The sequence below is a fragment of the Miniopterus schreibersii genome, assembly GCF_964146895.1.
Source record: "Miniopterus schreibersii genome assembly, chromosome: 3".
Lineage (NCBI taxonomy): Eukaryota > Metazoa > Chordata > Mammalia > Chiroptera > Miniopteridae > Miniopterus > Miniopterus schreibersii.
This window is the reverse complement of record NC_138103.1, coordinates 7,243,786-7,260,081: the sequence shown is the minus strand read 5'-3', so window position 1 is coordinate 7,260,081 and position 16,296 is coordinate 7,243,786. Positions and strand designations below refer to the sequence as shown.

At 51.5% G+C, this 16,296-nt stretch overlaps 2 protein-coding genes across 3 annotated transcripts; one reads left to right on the top strand and one right to left on the bottom strand.

The window, feature by feature from the left end:
- Nucleotides 1–35: 35 nt before the first annotated feature.
- Nucleotides 36–8,144, bottom strand: LOC308555301 (putative protein T-ENOL). The gene is made up of 6 exons (XM_081133375.1): nt 8,059–8,144; nt 7,054–7,138; nt 6,651–6,801; nt 6,353–6,386; nt 6,107–6,164; nt 36–839 (listed from the first exon to the last, which is right to left on the bottom strand). The coding sequence occupies exons 2-6, from the start codon at nt 7,132–7,134 to the stop codon at nt 804–806; spliced, it is 360 nt and encodes a 119-aa protein (XP_080989501.1). The 5' UTR covers nt 7,135–7,138; nt 8,059–8,144; the 3' UTR covers nt 36–803.
- A 70-nt stretch (nt 8,145–8,214) lies between these two features.
- Nucleotides 8,215–11,539, top strand: CDIPT (CDP-diacylglycerol--inositol 3-phosphatidyltransferase). 2 transcript variants are annotated; one of them, XM_081133372.1, is made up of 6 exons: nt 8,215–8,641; nt 8,739–8,873; nt 9,570–9,723; nt 10,185–10,266; nt 10,678–10,759; nt 10,895–11,539. In XM_081133372.1, the coding sequence occupies exons 1-6, from the start codon at nt 8,599–8,601 to the stop codon at nt 11,038–11,040; spliced, it is 642 nt and encodes a 213-aa protein (XP_080989498.1). In that variant the 5' UTR covers nt 8,215–8,598; the 3' UTR covers nt 11,041–11,539. The 2 variants fall into 2 exon arrangements, with proteins under 2 accessions (XP_080989498.1, XP_080989499.1); XM_081133373.1 differs by having other exon boundaries at nt 8,382–8,641; nt 10,658–10,759.
- Nucleotides 11,540–16,296: the final 4,757 nt, after the last annotated feature.

The window sequence follows — 16,296 nt, the reverse complement described above, 5'->3', positions numbered from 1 at the left end:
GGTTGAATTTTAGGAGAGCACAAGGCAAACTGATCTTGATAATAGTCTAAGTTTTGGGGCATTTATTCTGTGCCAGGCATTGTGCTAAGCACTTTGTATGCATTGTTTTTAACCCTCACAAGGACCCTGTGAGACAGTTATTCCCATTTGCAGCTAAGGAAACAGGCTCAGACATGTGAACTGACTTCCTCAGGAAGCTACAATAGTGGCCAGACTGGGATGTAAATGCAAACTTCACAAAGCCTACTGAACGGCCTTCTGGCTAGTAATGGATGCGATATGTCCCCATAGGCATGAGACCCCAAAGCTCAGAGGGGGGACTGCAGCACTGATTTTGATGGCAGAGGGGCACCAGAAGCAAGGGTAGACCTCAGATGCCACAGGCCTGGACCTTAAAGTGCTAAAGTTTGGCTAGGAGACAGACAAAGCCCTGAATTTAAACCACTCCAATAATATGCCATTCCAATAATATGCTCACACATCTGGCAAAGGAAAAAGGACACTCCTCCCACATTTCCTGCCAGAGAAGTCACGCTGGAGCACTGCCTGGGTTGGGAGGAGGGAAGGATCTCCGTCTCTTTATTAAGGCCTTGGATTTCTGGTGGTGTCCTTGCCAGCCGAGAGTGGAAAGCTGTGATGGTTCCAGATTGTTTTGGAGGCTTCAGGGGTGATGCTGCTCATGACCAGGAGTCCCCCCCCAAACTGAAGTGATTGATGAGTTGTGAAAGAGGACCTTTGAGGCACGTTCTAGAGGGGAATGGGGGAGGGCATGAGAGGCCAAGGGCAGCACCAAAAGGTTGGGATCATCCTCCAGATGTCAAGCTGTTAGGCAGAGCTCCCTAGAAAAGAAAAGGCAGCTTTGACTCTTTAGATCCAAGGCTCGTGTATTTTGTGTGTGTGTGTGAATCCTCACCTGAGGATACTTTTCCATTGATTTTTAAAGAACGGAAGGAGGGGAGAGACAGAGAACATTGATATAAGAGAGACACATCGACTGGTTGCCTCCTGCACACACCCTCTGGCCAGGGCGGCGATCAAGCCTGCAACCAAGGTGCGTGCCCTTGACCGGAATTGAACTGGTAGCCCTCCGGTCCGCAGGCTGACACTCTAACCACTGAGCCAAGCCAGCCAGGTGGTCGTCAGCTCATGCATTTTTATTCTTCCGTCTTCATCTATCCATCCAGCCCGTCCCCCACCTGCCATTCCCCATCCATCCATCCACTCACCATTCTGCTTCCTTCCTTCCTTCCTTCCTTCCTTCCTTCCTTCCTTCCTTCCTTCCTTCCTTCCTTCCTTCCTTCCCTCCATCCGTCCACCCACACACCTACCCGTCACTCCCCACCCAACTTTCCACTCTGCCCATCCATCTGGCCCTCACCCACCCACCCGCTCGCCCATCTCTCTACCATCTAATCCCTCACCCCCCATTTCAACTTCCTGAAGGCAGGCCCTCTATCCGGCTCCCTTCTACACTCCAGCTCCTAGAGCAGTACTGGCACATAGCAAGAGCTTATTGAACGTCCAGTGAATTTAACCATTTACCCATTTGCCCATTACCCGCCCTCCCCAAACTATTCATTCCCCCACCCAACATCTGCCCACCTACAATGCCCTACAATTCAAGGGGGAACTGGAGGATCTGTAGGCCGCTTTGTTCTTTCTTGATAAGGGAGTCTCCCGGGACCATCGGGGCTGGCAGGTGGGTGAGGGAGTTATTTAGCTCAGGATGAAATCCTCAAGTACCATGTGGGAAGGGGAGGTAGGGGATGGTGGGGCCCGCATGGGGCATTGTGTCTAAAGTTCCCATCTGACACATGGGGGAGGGGGAAGCAACTTGCGCAAGGCTAACTATCTAATAAATAGCAAATGGCTACTTAGGCCCCGGGCTTTTTTGCTACTTCAAGCTGCTTCAAAGCCCAATCGGGAGAGATCAAATGTCCCAAAGGTACTAGAAAGTTCCTTGAGGACAAGAACAATGGCTTGCTGTCAGCTGTATTTGCCTCTGGTCTTGGTCATGAACATTTGAAGTAGCAGCCTGGGTCAGAGACATGAGTATTCCCATGGCCTGCTGGACATGAGACATGGACACTCAATAAACATTCGGCGACTGTCAGTTCCTCTTCTGCCTTCTTCGTGGGCCCCTCTCCCCGCCTCTGCCAGTCTCAAAAGCAGAGGTGCTCCAAGCCTCCATCCTCAGCTCCTTCTCTTTCTTGCTCTGTACACCACCCCCACCCTGCCCCGGGCAATCGCACACCCTTCACGTGCCACCTCCCTCCCGGGTCAGATCTCTATCACCGGCTCAGACTGCTCCAATGAGTTTGAAGCCATGTTTTCAACTGGCTACAAGGTATTTCCACCTGGAGTTTCTACAGGCACCTCAAACTCAATCTGTTCAAAGGTGGGAGGATGACTTCCACGCTCCAGGAGGACTGAGAAGGATGGCATGACCGCGAGTGGGGTAAACCAGGGGGGCAGTTCTGGGCAACGAGGTCAGAGGGGCAATGGGGTGGGGGAGGAGTGAGATCATGTAGGGCCTTGTAAGCCAGGGAGGACTTTGGCTTTTACTCTGAAATGGAAACTATTGTAGAGTTCTGAAGAGAAGCATGACATCATCAGACTTAGGCCACCCAAATCAGAAACATGGCAGTCATCTGATTAATGAATTTCCCCCACTAACATTTCTAATCAATTACCAAACTTAATCTTCTTGGTCTTTATTTTTTTTTCTTTTTCCATTCAAAATTATATTACTTTCAGGTGTACAGCACAGTGGGTAGACAGTTACACAATTTACAAAGTGATCCCCCTGATAAGTCTAGTACCCACCTGGCACCATACATAGTTATTACAATATTATTGACTATATTCCCTATGTTGTGCTTTATTTGCATCTTCATGACTATTTTGTAACTACCAATTTGTACTTCTTAATCCCTTCACCTTTTTCACCTCACCCCAACCCTCCTCCCATCTGGCATCCCTGTTTGTTCTTTAGGTTTCACAGATAAGCAAAGTCATATGGTATTTGTCTTTGTCTGACTTCTTTCACTTAGCATAATACCCTGTAGGTCCATCCATGTTGTCGCAAATGGTAAGATGTCATTCTTTTTTATGGCTGAACAATATTCCATTGTATATATGCACCACATCTTCTTTATCCAGTCACCTATTGATGGGCACCTGGGTTGCTTCCATATCTTGGCTATTGTAAATAATGCTGCAACGAACATTGGGGTGCATGTATCTTTTCAAATTAGTGTTTTTTACTTCTCTGTATAAATACCCAGAAGTGGACTTGCTGGGTCATAAGGTAGTTCTATTTTTAATTTTTTTAAGAACCTCCATACTGTTTTCCATAGTGACTGCAACAATCTGCATTCCCAACAGTGCACAAGGGTTCCCTTTTCTCCACATCCTGGCCAACGCTTGTTTGTTGATTTACTGATGGTAGTCATTCTGACAGGTGTGAGGTAATACCTTATTGTAGTCTCAATTTGCATTTCTCTGATGATTAGTGACTTTGAGCATCTTTTCATGTCTATTGGCCATCTGTATGCACTGTTCGGGTCCTCTGCTAATTTTTAATTGGATTGTTTGCTTTTAATGGTGTTAAGTTGTATGAATTCTTTATAAATTTTGGATATTAATCCCTTACTAGAGATATCATCGGCAGATATCTTCTCCCATTAGGTAGGCTTGTCTTTTTGTTTTGTTGACAGTTTCCTTTGCTGTGCAAAAACTTTTTTTTTTTTTAAATATATCTTTATTGATTTCAGAGAGAGAGAGAGAGAGAGAAAGATCAATGATGAGAGTCATTGATCAGCTGCCTCCTGCTGATCAGGTCCCCAACTGGGGATCGAGCTCGCAACCCAGGCATCTGCCCTGACCAGGAATCGGACCGCAATCTCCTAGATCCTAGGTCAATGCTCAACTGCTGAGCAACGCCCAGCTGGGCATGCAAAAACTTTTAGTTTGATGTAATACCATTTATTTATTTTTTGTTTCCCTTGCCCAAGGAGATATATCCAAAAAAAATTACTAAAAGCAATGCCAAAGAGTTTGCTGCCTATGTTTGCTCCTAGAAGATTTTATGGTTTCAGGTCTTAATATTTAAGTCTTTATTCCATTTTGAATTTATTCTTGTGTTTTGTGTAAGAAAGTGGTCTAGTTTCATTTTATTGCATGTATCTGTCCAGTTTTCCCAACAACATTTATTGAACTGTCTTTACTCCACTGTAATTTCTTGCTTCCTTTGTCATAGATTAATTGACCATATAGGTGTGGGTTTATTTGGGGGCTCTCTATTCTGTTTCATTGATCTATATTGTCTGTTTTATGCCAGTACCATGCTGTTTTGATTAACATGGCCTTGTAGTATAGTTTGATATCAGGTAGCATTATTCCTTCAACTGCTTTTTTTTTCTTTTTTTTTTTTTTAAACATATCTTTATTGATTTCAGAGAGAGGAAAGGAGAGGGGGAGAGAGAGACAGAAACATCAATGATGAGAGAGTCATTGATCAAGCCCATGACCTGGGCATGTGCCCTGGCCAGGAATCGAACCCCGATGCATGGATCCTAGGTCGATGCTCAACCGCTGAGCCACGCCCAGCTGGGCTCAACTGTTTTTCTTTCTCAAGATTGCTGTGGCTATTTGGGGTCCTTTGTGGTTCCATATAAATTTTAGAATTGCCCTGGCTGGTTTGGCTCAGTAGTTAGAGCATCAACCCTCAGACTGAAGGGTCCTGGGTTCGATTCTAGCTAAGGGCATGGCACGTACCTCGGTTGCAGGCTTGATCCCTGGCCCTGGTCAGGACGCATGCAGGAGGCAACCGACTGATATGTCTCTCTCACATTGAGGTTTCTCTCTCTCTCGCCCCCTCTCCCTCTCCCTCCCTCCCTTTCACTCTATCTGAAAAGCAATGTAAAAAAATATCCTTGGGTGAGGATTAAAAAAATTTTTTCTAGTTCTATGAAAAATGCCATAGGTATTTTTTTAAAAAATATATTTTTATTGATTTCAGAGAGAGGAAGGGAGAGGGAGAGAGAAAGAGAAACATCAATGATGAGAGTCATTGACCGGCTGCCTCCTGCACGCACCCTGCTGGGGCTCAAGCCTGAATCCCCAGCACGTGCCCTGACCGGGAATCAAACCACGATCTCCTGGATCCTAGGTCAAAGCTCAACCTCTGAGCCGTGCCGGCCAGGCGCCACAGGTATTTTGATAGGGATTGCATTGAATATATAAGATTGCTTTGGGTTGACCTTTATTATTTTTTAAAATATATTTTTAATGATTTTAGAGAGAGAAAAAGGGAGAGGGATAGAGAGATTTCTGAAACATTGATGTGAGAGAGACACATCAATTGGTTGCTGTGTAGCCTGCAACCGAGGTACGAGCCCTCAGCTGGAATCAATCCCAGGACCCTTCAGTCCACAGACCGAAACTGAGCCAGACTAGCTAGAGCTGATCTTTATTTCTTATATCTGCCCCTGCTCTCATCTCTACTATCACTGTGACAATTCAGGATCTAATCATCTCCAGCTTAGTCTCTTGGAATAATTTCTAACTGGCCTCCCTACCTCTGGTCTCTCCCCTTTCCAGTGCACTCTTCCCACTGACCACCAGAATGACCGATATAAAATTCCCTGATCCAAACTCTTCAATGACTCCTTGGCTAGGAAAATATCAAGAACACACACACATACTCACACTTGATCTACTGAGACTCGCCTCTGTGCCTTTGCTCACACAAGCCTGCCACTTGCAATATTCCTACTAACCCATTTTTTTCCTAGAAAATTCTTTCTGTAGGTGACATCTCCTCCAGGAAGCCCCATGACTCCTTTTGTTTATGTCCCAACTAAGGCTGGGATTAGTGCTCTTCTTCCCGTTTCCATTTCTGTTATGGGCACTCACCCAAATTATGTTGTAATTGGCTGTACACTTGACTGGCCCCACGCTAAACTCTGAACCATACAAGAGCAAAGACTGTATCATTCCTTTCTGTGTCCCAAGTTCCTAAAACAGGGACTGACATATCATGCAGACTCTGAATGTTTGGTTACTACTGAATGACCTTGTCATCCGGAGACCCTGTACGTACCTTGTCATGAGAGGATGGCAGAAGGTGTGTGTTGGTGCAGAGTTGGTCTCTGTCAGAGCTAAAGATGGTGGAAGGGAAAGGAGAGGGATGAGAACTCTGAATTTGAGGGTCAGAGCAGAATAGAATAGGGCTGAATGGTTTAAAATCCCCCTACCCTGCTGGGATGTTGTCAAACCCTCACTCTCTCCCTCTACAGGCTCATCTTTCTCCCAGGACAAAGGGCATCTCCCCTGAAGCCTCACTTACCTAGTGTCCGTGCCTTGGGTCTTGGTGAAGAACTCTGGAAGTGGAGGCCCCAGGCAGAGAAATTACTACCCCCCAATTACATAGCCAGGAAGATATGTGGCTGGGGAGGAAGGGGCTGAGGTGGTCCTTAGCTAGCAGTGAGGAGTGGGTGCTGGGTTAGTGGGTCGGGGGTAGTCTGGCTGTGACATGGGCACAGACTCCTGGAGAAGTCAGCTATGGTTGGGAGGGAGTCAGGAACTGGAACTAGAGTTATTGGAAAGAGTCCCTGGACACAGCGGTCCTGACGTGGGGGGATCACCGTGTTTGAATATCTGAGTCCCTTGGTCTTGTGTCTGTTTTTCTTTGGTGGGCTCGGGGTTCATGTGGTAGCCAGCAGTAAACAAGGCCTCATCGGTGAGTTCTGTGCTGACCCGGGTCAGGAATTCCTCAGAGCGGGACAATGAAGCCTTCTGATAAAGGGAAAGTCGGAAGGGCTCAGCCTGGGAGTCCCCACGTGGGACCACGGGCCTGGCGGCTCCCAGGCTGGGGTGCGGCCTAAGGAGTCTGCTGGTGAAGGGCTGGGCCTTGAGGTTTGGCCCAGGAGGCCCTGGGAGTGGGCCTGGGGCCGAGCGCGGGGGTCTGTGGGCTAGCCTAGCGGGGGGCCCTCGGCCTAGGAGCTCTGGCTTCACTTCGCCCCTCCAGCAGCCGCCTCCAATGCTCACCAAACCTCCACTCAGGGACGCCGCAGCCTGGGACAGCCCGCTGCCCCGCTTCTCCTTATTCCGGGCGGGCGCGGATTCCATCCCCCTGGGGGCGGGTGGAGCCTCCGTGAGGCCGAGAAGCCAGCCCACCTCCCGAACCCCTTCCGGCACCGTTCCCCACGCCCAGGTTTAAAGGCGGCCTCCAGACAATCCATCCCGACTCAGTTCCCCCTGGGGGGTGGCGGGGGCTGGGGGCTCGGGTTGAAGAAAGTAACAAAATCGTTGCCTTAAATCTCCCCGGGGTGAGAAGTTCCACAACAATCCCCTCCCCCGCTTCGCCCCCGCTTCTCCTTCCTTCCCACCCAAAGCCCCTCCCGAGGTTAGGCGGCCGGCTGGCCGCCCCCGACCTGGCAGATGGGTTGAAATCCTGGGCTACTCGGCAGCAGGGAAGGCGGGGAGGTTTAAGGAGACCCTATTATAGGTCGCTGGCGACGGGGAGGTGAGGTGGGGGAGGAAGGAAGGGAAGAGGGGGAACGGGGGGTCGCGCCGCTACCCGTCGCTATAAAACCCTTGGCGGTTCGGCAGCCCGTTGCCAGGAGATTAGGGATTCTAGAACCCAAGGCCGGGACTGGGGAGGGGGGGGCGCGCTTTCCCACCCTGTAGCACTCGCTCCTCCAGTTTCTCCCCCACCCACCTCCAGGTCCCCGCTTGGGGTCCGTGACCCCGGCGCCGGAGGCTGGGGAGGCTCGGGAAGGGAACGCCGCTTAGGGTGGAGCCCGGGACCTAACTCTCCCACCACTAGGGGCACGCGAGCAGCGGCCTCGCCCGGGCCGGCCCAGCCTCTCTAGCCCGAGGCCAGCGAGAGCGGGGCGGCCGCGGCGCGGGGCGGGGAAGAAAACCATGCGGACTGTACTACGTGACCTGGCCTCGTGGGGACGCGGAGACTCAGGAGGGCGGAGTTTTTCCTCCTTATCTTTGTCTCCGGGGAGCCACACCCTCCTCAGGAAGCAGAGTGGCGATACCTACCCAGGCCTGCCGCTCTCTGGGCCTCTCCCGTGCCGTTCCTTCCTCCGTTCCGCGCCCACGCTTCCCTGCCCCCTCTTCTCCCTCTGTACTTTGGTACGAGCCGATGGAAAGGGGCGGAGGGACGAAAAGGAAAAGGAAGCGGGCGGGTCTTAAAGGGGCCGCAGCCATTTTTTAAAGCCTCTCTTTCCTTTCTCCAATTTCGGAAGTACGAGTGCAGAAGAGTAGGTTCTCGGAAGCTGAACACAACTGGAGCAGGAGGGACCGCTGCTGGAGGCTGCAGCGCCCGCGGGGCGGGCGGAGGGGAGGGTCCGCCCATAGGCAGGGCGGGGTGTGCGCGCCCCCAGCGCCCCGCGCACATCTGGGGCGGCCCATGCGCCCGCCCGCAGCGAGCTTCAACACCTGGGGCCCGGCGGGGGCGGCGGGGTCTCGCTCGCTGTGGGCGCGGCCGGTGCGCCAGGCCGGAGGGTGAGGCCGCGCAGCGGGGCCGAGACAGAGCTGGCACCTCCGGATCGGGCCCCGGGCGGCCAGGGGGCCGCCGTGATGCCCAGCGAAAATATCTTCCTGTTTGTGCCTAACCTAATCGGTGAGTGCTGCCCGCGGCTCCGGGCGGACGGCAGGGAGCGGGGCCCTGGGCAGCCATCCTGATCCCGCCCTGTCTGTCTTCCCTGTGCCATCCCAAGGTTATGCCCGGATTGTCTTCGCCATCATTTCTTTCTACTTCATGCCCTGCTGCCCCCTCACGGCCTCCTCCTTCTACCTGCTCAGCGGGCTTCTGGACGCTTTCGATGGATACGCTGCTCGAATCCTCAATCAAGGTGACAACTCCCAGCCGACCTTGAGGCACAACAACCCACTGCCCCCTTTTCCTGTCTCCTCAGGACCTAGGGGTGGGCGGGTGCTCTGGAATCAGAGGACTCCATCATTCCCATCTCCATAAGGCAGAACTGATGGCCTGGTTTTGTAGCAGAAGGGATTTAGGTTGGCTGTTGAGAAGAACCCACTGATAGTGCAGGGCTGTAATAGCAAGGCTGCAGGTGGCAGTGCTGGAGGTCTCTGAATTAATGTCCCTTCAGGTGGTGGTTACTGGGTATGTACTGTGTGCCAGGCACAGCAGTCCTGATTCCAGGAGGCCCGTTTAGAGGGAGGTTGGAGAGGGAAGGGAGTTGGCCCCTGGAGGGCCAAACCTGCCCTCCAGGCCCACCTCCACGACTTCCCCTAGGACTTCAAGTCTCCTTGTCTTGAGACCTGGACCCTTGGTTCTGGGACTGATGAGTTACTTGTAAACTAGCTTTCTCACTCCCTCTTCCACTCTCTCGTTTCATGTCATGGTGACCCTTGCCCATTGACCTCATACCCCATGAAGAGCAGCCTGTTTTCCTCCCCGGGCAGTGGATGGTGGACATTTTTTCTTCTTTTAGGCTTTGCATCAGAATGATCACCAAATATGGCCCCTGTTGTAGATCTGCTGCCCCCTAACAGTCCCTTTCCAACTAATAGCCCCTGTTTTTCAGGGACCCGGTTTGGGGCCATGCTGGACATGCTGACGGACCGCTGCTCCACCATGTGTCTGCTGGTCAACCTGGCCCTGCTGTACCCTCGCGCCACCCTTCTCTTCCAGCTCAGCATGAGCTTGGATGTGGCCAGCCACTGGCTGCACCTCCACAGGTCTGTGACTCTGGGGTTGTTGATCAGCTGAAGAAGGCACTGCAGTGGGGAGGAGGGAGACTTTCTGGGAGGGTGTCAGGATTGGCTTCAGGCTTCTTGAGAGGTTCCTTTTCGGCTTGCTTTGTTGAAGGGCAAAGTCTCTCTGGGTCAGCTTCAGTCCCGTTTGCAGTTGGATTAAGCAATCCCTAAAACGCTTCTGATTGGATATTTGAAGATTCCAAATAGCTAACAGCTCTTAGGAAGGGGTTTGGGGGCTTTTGAATGTGGCATTTGAATCCTGACTCTGCCCCCAACTAGGTAGTTGTGTGGCTTTGGGCAAGACAGTGGTCCTCAGCTGGGCTCCTGGTCCTCCTCTGTACAACAGAGGCAATCCCAGTACCTTCCTTGTAATGGTCGCTCTGAGGAATAGATGGGTGGCAGTGGTAATGAACGCTCATGGATTCCTCTACTTTCTCCCAAAGTTCTGTGGTCCGAGGCAGTGAAAGTCACAAGATGATCGACCTGTCTGGAAATCCAGTGCTTCGCATCTACTATACCTCCAGGGTGAGCATTTCCTACCACTCCCTTACCTACTCAGTTTAGGCAAACCCTGGGCTGGCCCCGGTCCCAGGTTAGGAGAGGCGAGGTCCCAGGTTAGGAGAGGCGAGCTTATGAGCACAAAGGAGGGATAACCAACCCAGGGGAAGAGAGCCCCGTAAGCTGAGGAATGGGGGAGGGTGGGATTAGTGGGGAGGGCCTATGTGAATTGCTCCACGCAGTAGGTGGTTTTTAAAGAAAGGAGTAATATGCTGAGGTTGCTCTTTACTCCTCCCCCCAGCTGCACCCCTACTTCCCCAGTACAGTTCCAGCTCCCCATCCTCAGAGTTTTGGCCCCTTGTCCCTGTGTGTGCTGGGGGAGGGTTGTGCACACTGGCCCACGGTCTTGTTTAAGCAGCCTTTCTGCTGTTTGTGCAGCCTGCCCTGTTTACCCTGTGTGCCGGAAATGAGCTCTTCTACTGCCTCCTCTACCTGTTCAGTTTCTCCGAGGGACCTTTAGGTAGGAAATGAGGGGCTGGGCTAGAGGGTGGGGTGGTTCTGGCCCGCCCAGGGAGATGAAGGCCAAAGACTTCTGGGCCCCCTCCCTCACCTCCATCCCATTTTCTCAGTATTGCCTTTGCTTCCCTTCCCACAGTTGGCTCTGTGGGTCTTTTCCGAATGGGACTGTGGATCACCGCCCCCATCGCCTTGCTCAAGTCCCTCATCAGTGTCATCCACCTGATCACAGCTGCCCGCAACATGGCTGCCCTGGATGCGGCAGACCGTGCCAAGAAGAAGTGACCCTGGAGTTCCAGCCTCTGGCTGCCCACCTGCCCTGGGAGGCTCACTGTGCCACGCGGCTCCCCTCTCCCTCCTAGGAGGTCCAGGCTCATGTCTTCCTAATATGTAGTCCAGCCTGCTGGAAGGGGTCAGCCTCTTCAGTGATGTCATGTTCTCCTGAAGTGATTTCATGTTCAGTGATGTCATGAAATCCTGAAGGCCAGTCCCACCCCTGGACTCCAGATCAGGACGGATGCTCAGGAGCCCCAGTGCTTCTGGGACGCTAAGAGGCTTATCTGAGAGCTGGCTTAGCCCTGGGGTCCGGCTTGGCCCAAGACTTTAGGGACACTTGCGTGAGGGAGATGGGGGAAGGGCCAGTTTCTCAAAAGGCAGGGGATCGGAACTCTGCCCCTGGCCAGAGGAAGCGCTGACTTTTCTTGTTTCTTCTCTATTCCTACAGTGAAGATTAACCTTAACCTGGCCTATCGCAGTTGCTTAATAAATATTCACAAGTAGTTAAGTTGGTTTCTCAGCGCAGTCCTTAGACCACCTATGGGGTATTTTTTAAAAATTCAGCTTCTAGGACGTGGCACCAGAGTTGGAATCTCTAGGGATGGCCCCAGAAGTCTGCACTTTTAATAAACTCCAGGTGATTGATTCTTCCTAGGGTTGAAGATCACTGTGCTCCTTAAACAGTTTTTGGGTCCCTACTGGATGGTAGACATTGTTCTGGGCATCTGCCCCTAACAGTTACCCCTATCATTTGAGCATTCTCTGCTGTCTGGCAATTGCTTTCCTTTTTAAAACTATATTGAGCCTACCATATGCCAGACCCTGTGCTGGGGGTTGTTTGCAGCTGTTATCCATTTTATAATAGCTTAGCCAGGAGGCCTGCATGTCCAAGAGAGCTGAAATCCAGCAGGTGTGTGTTAAGCCTCAACCCTGTGCTAAGCCCTCGGACTGTGGAGGTTACAGTCCGATAGGGGGCGTGCAGGAGTCCAGCAGTTAGGGAGGTGTTTGTTGGGGGATTGGAGCAGATATTGCTGTACTGCTTTGCTTAGGTGCCAGTGAAGGGTGTGGCATCTTAGGAAGCTGGTAGAGGTTGGGGCCAGAAGAGTTAATGCAGAGGAGAAGGCTGGTTTTCAGCTGAGGACGGAGGCCAGAGAGCAAGTTTCCAAAGTGGAACCTGATATAATCATGTTGCTGGTACGTGCTGGGGGTTGGGGGAGTGGAGAACTGGTGAGAAATTGGGGGAGCCATCAGGCAGCCTGAGGAGCCCAGTAGGGCATTTGGACTATCCTGAGGGCCACATGGAGCCATTGAAGGAATCTTTCAAAATAATAGGCAAAATATTCACAGGGTAAGAAAATGCAGTTGCACACTATACAAGGATGGGCCCTGGCTGGTGTGGCTCAGTTGGTTGGGCGTCCTGTGCACCAAAAGGTTGCTGGTTCGATTCCCGGTCAGGCCACATGCCCGAGTTGCGGGCTTGGTCCCTGGTAGGGGGCGTGCAGGAAGCAGCCTATTGATGGTTCACTCTCACATCGATGTTTCTCTTTCTCTCCCTCCCTCTCCAAAAATCAATAAAAACTTTTTTTTTTTAAAAAAGGATGAAGTCCACTACCACCTTAAGCTCTCACTTCTCCCCAGAAGCGACCACTGCTACTCATTGCTTATGTGTCTAAATTCTTCATGCTTACACATCTATCTTTCCATATTTTAAAGTATTTTGTATATGCTGTTCTGCTAACAAGCTACTGCTGTGCCAAGTGCTTTTTGCTTGTATTGCCCCATTTCACCTGACGCCTACACTGCACTGTATACTAGACAAATGCAACAAGCTTTGCCCATTTTCCAAAAAGGAAAGGGGTTCTAAAAAGGAGGCCAACCTGGTGAGCTTGACTCCAGAGCCTTAGCATTTACCACACAGCAGTCCACGTACGTGGTCTTACTGGCGGCGGTGGGTTCCATTATTTGTTTAATCCGGTTCTGCCACCGTGAACAGTACTGCAGTAAGTCACCCGGACTCTTGGACACATAGGATGGTGGCAGGGACACATACTTGAGGAAGATGGTGGTTCACAGTTTGAATCACTCCAGCTCTGCAGGTGTCCCCTTACCCAGCCTGTTCCCAGTCAAGGTGTGAGACGACCATCCTTCCTGAGTCGACTCCAGCCAATGAGGCTTCTGAGCACTCGAGCCCTCTGTCCCTGAAGGGCTCCTGGCTCTTGGGCCCTAACCAATTACAGTGATGTCTGGAGTCTAACTGTAAATTCAGCTACTCAACCAGAAAAAGAAAAGGGAGAGTTGGGCCGGGGTGTGAGCATCTTCCACTCAAGTACAGCATGTGCCGAGGCCTGAGGAGCCAGCACTGAAGACGGTTCCATGTCCAGTGGTCAGACATCCCAGGGGGAACCTGCAGAGGACAAGCCTGATTTTACAGCCTAGGATCAGGTGGCCCTGGGACCTCCTGGAGGAGGGGGCAGGGAAAGTCTGGGCCGAATTGGAGTCACTATATTTGGTCAGGGGGATGTAGTGGAGTCATCACATATTGCTATGTTCTGAATGTTTGTGTGCTTGCAAAATTCATACGTTGAAACCTAATGCCCAATGTGATGGTATTTAGAGGTGGGGCCTTTGGGAGGTGATTAGGTCATCAGTCCTCATGAATGGGGTTATTGCCCCTTCTAAAAGAGGCCTGCAAGCTCTCTTACCATGTGAGGACACAGCCAGAAGGTGCTGGCTATGAAAAAGAAGAGGGACCTCACCAGAACTTGACCATGCTGGTGCCTTGATCTTGGACTTGCAGCCTCCATAACTGGGAGAAATACATTTTTGTTGCTTTTAAGCCACCCAGTCTGGTAAGCCCCCCAGAGAATAGGCACATACTACCCCCCCCCCCCCGGGATGGATTAAGATATGTGCAGCAATCACTTTCTGGAATTCAACGCTATGCTTTCAGGCTAAATGAAGAACCTCCATGCAATGCATTCCATTTGGCTCACTTCCCTCAAGGGGCTCTGCCTCAGAGAGGTCACGGGAAGGGCACCTTGAATCTGCTGCTCCCTCAGGTGGTCTTGAGTCTCCTGGCTCTCATACTGTGATTAGTTAAAGGGGCCCTACCTGCTGTATCAAACCTCAAGATGTATGGTGCCTCAAAGATGATAGAACTTTATTTTTAACATGTTAAGCCCTAATCCGTGCTCCTGATTGTGAAGTAGCTCTCCTGACACAAGATTTGGGCCCTCGGGCCCCTCCCATCTTGCCGGCGTGGGCAGGCAGGGGTGATGCCCCTGGAGGGTGCGCACCGCTTTGTTTGGAAAGGCAGACAATGGGCACATATACTTCGCTGGCATTGCCTGCGCTGCAACTTCGTTACAGGCCACATCTGTGTACAAGGGAGGTTGGGAAGTAGAGATGAGTTTGTGCCTAGGAAGGAGAGAAAATAGATTTGGTAAATACCATCCTACCATGCTGAGTGTGCTTTTTGCTCTTTAAAGACAGATTTTTCTTTAACAAGAGCCCTTAAACAAAGCCGTTCCTTTATCTGGTATTCAACCAAGGAAAGACATTTGCTCCACTGCTGGAGAAAATCAGGCTGTGTTGAACTTCATCAGAAATCACACTGTTCCGTATTTTATGGGCAGTTTAAGGGACCTTCAAGGATAAGTTTGGTACCCAGGGACTGACAGAATCTGCTCCAGTGCGAGCTGGAATCCACTGTATTTCTATCAGGGCCTGCTTTCCTGTCAGGGAGGCAGATCTTGTCTCCCTGACCATACAGCCTGTGCTGACCCCCTCTTCATGCATACAGTTCAAAGAGCAGCCCCCTCTCCTACCTTTTAGTATCTCACAACTTTGTGAGCTGCACGTAGTCAGGATGAGCTAGACTGTGCTGCGGTGATAGCCCCACCCCCAAATCTCAGGGATGTAATACAGCAGATATTTTCTTCTTGCTCCTGCTGCATGTTTCCTGTGGGTGAGCTGTTTCTGCTTCATGCCACTCTTCTCTCTGGGACCCAGGCTGATAGAGCAGCCCCTACATGGAATATTGCTGGTCACCAGGGAAAAGGGAGATGAGAGGATGGTGATGGGACTTCCCCTGAATTTCATTGGTCAGAGCAAGTCATATGGCCACGCCTGATAGCCATTAGAGATTCCTATGGAGACTCTGAGTCATCAATGGAAATGAGCCCAGACCTCAGGGGTGAGGTCTGAGATGGAGAAATGGGTTTTGAAGTCGGTGGCATAGAGGTGATCTAAAGCCGGGAGACTGGCCAAGAATGTCGCTGAGTAAGGGATCAGGGTCCAGGGTGACTCACAATTTAGACTGAGCAGAGGACATGGAGCTGGCAAGGATACTGAGGAGTGGCCAGTGGGGTGGAAAGAAAAGTGGAGAGGGTGGTGTCACGGGAACCCGGTGTGAAAGGGGTGGACGCTGTTGCGCGATGGCAGAGGCTGAACAAGGAGAACCTAACTACTGGGTCAGCAACGGGGACACCATTGGCGATGCTGCAGTTTCCGTGAAGCATGGGGTGGAGACAAAAGCTAATTGGAGTGGCTTGAGGAGGTAATGAGAGGTGAGGACTGGAGCTAAGGAATTTGGCTGTGAAGGAAAAATAAAGGAGGGGTGGCAGCTGGAGGGAATGTGCGGCCGAGGGAGAGTTCACCTGTTGGTTCTATAAGGGAGAGAGTGGAGCATGTTAGTGTGCTGGTGACAATGACCCAGGGGAGGAGGAATTGGGGCGGCAGAGAAAGGTGATGGATGCAGGAGTGGATGCAGGACTTGAGATGGGGGGGACCTAGAGCCCAGGGGAGGAGGAGCGAGGCTCCTTGGGAATAGGAGGGGGGACAGAGAGAATGGATGCCTGTAGTTCGTTAGATTTGCTGGGGTGGGGCAGGCCTTCCTGCCCAATTTACTTCTGTTTTCTCAGAGGTGAGAGAACGCGGGCAAGGTGTGGAAGGTTGAGAGGAGAGGGTGTGGGAAGAGTTGTCCTGAAGGGGATCTAGCGCAAGCTCAAGAAGTATAGTCAGAGGGCATTAGGCCTCCTTGAAATTTGTTGCCACGAGTTTAAAATCAGATCAGTCAGCATGTGGCATGTTCCTCCTCCCGCAACACCCAGCCAGTCAGGGCGGGAGGAGAGAGGCGAGGGAGTTAAGGGAGGTTTTGAGTGAGTGAATTACAGGGACAAGGTCAAGGTCACCGAAGCCTTGACTTGGAGGAAGGTTGTTGGAAGGTGAGGGTGAAGAAGCAGCAGTTGAGGTTTCAGAGGTGGA

What these genes read in the sequence shown, in the direction of transcription:
- LOC308555301 (XM_081133375.1), bottom strand. Translation starts at nt 7,134, where the DNA reads ATGGAATCCGCGCCCGCCCGGAATAAGGAGAAGCGGGGCAGCGGGCTG. An exon ending in GACTCAGATATTCAAACACG is followed by an intron (nt 6,387 to 6,650) that starts GTGATCCCCCCA and finishes CTCCACTTCCAG; the next exon opens with AGTTCTTCACCAAGACCCAA. An exon ending in TGCCATCCTCTCATGACAAG is followed by an intron (nt 840 to 6,106) that starts GTACGTACAGGG and finishes TTTCTTTTCTAG; the next exon opens with GGAGCTCTGCCTAACAGCTT.
- CDIPT (XM_081133372.1), top strand. Translation starts at nt 8,599, where the DNA reads ATGCCCAGCGAAAATATCTTCCTGTTTGTGCCTAACCTAATCG. An exon ending in CACTGGCTGCACCTCCACAG is followed by an intron (nt 9,724 to 10,184) that starts GTCTGTGACTCT and finishes TTTCTCCCAAAG; the next exon opens with TTCTGTGGTCCGAGGCAGTG. An exon ending in TTTCTCCGAGGGACCTTTAG is followed by an intron (nt 10,760 to 10,894) that starts GTAGGAAATGAG and finishes CCCTTCCCACAG; the next exon opens with TTGGCTCTGTGGGTCTTTTC.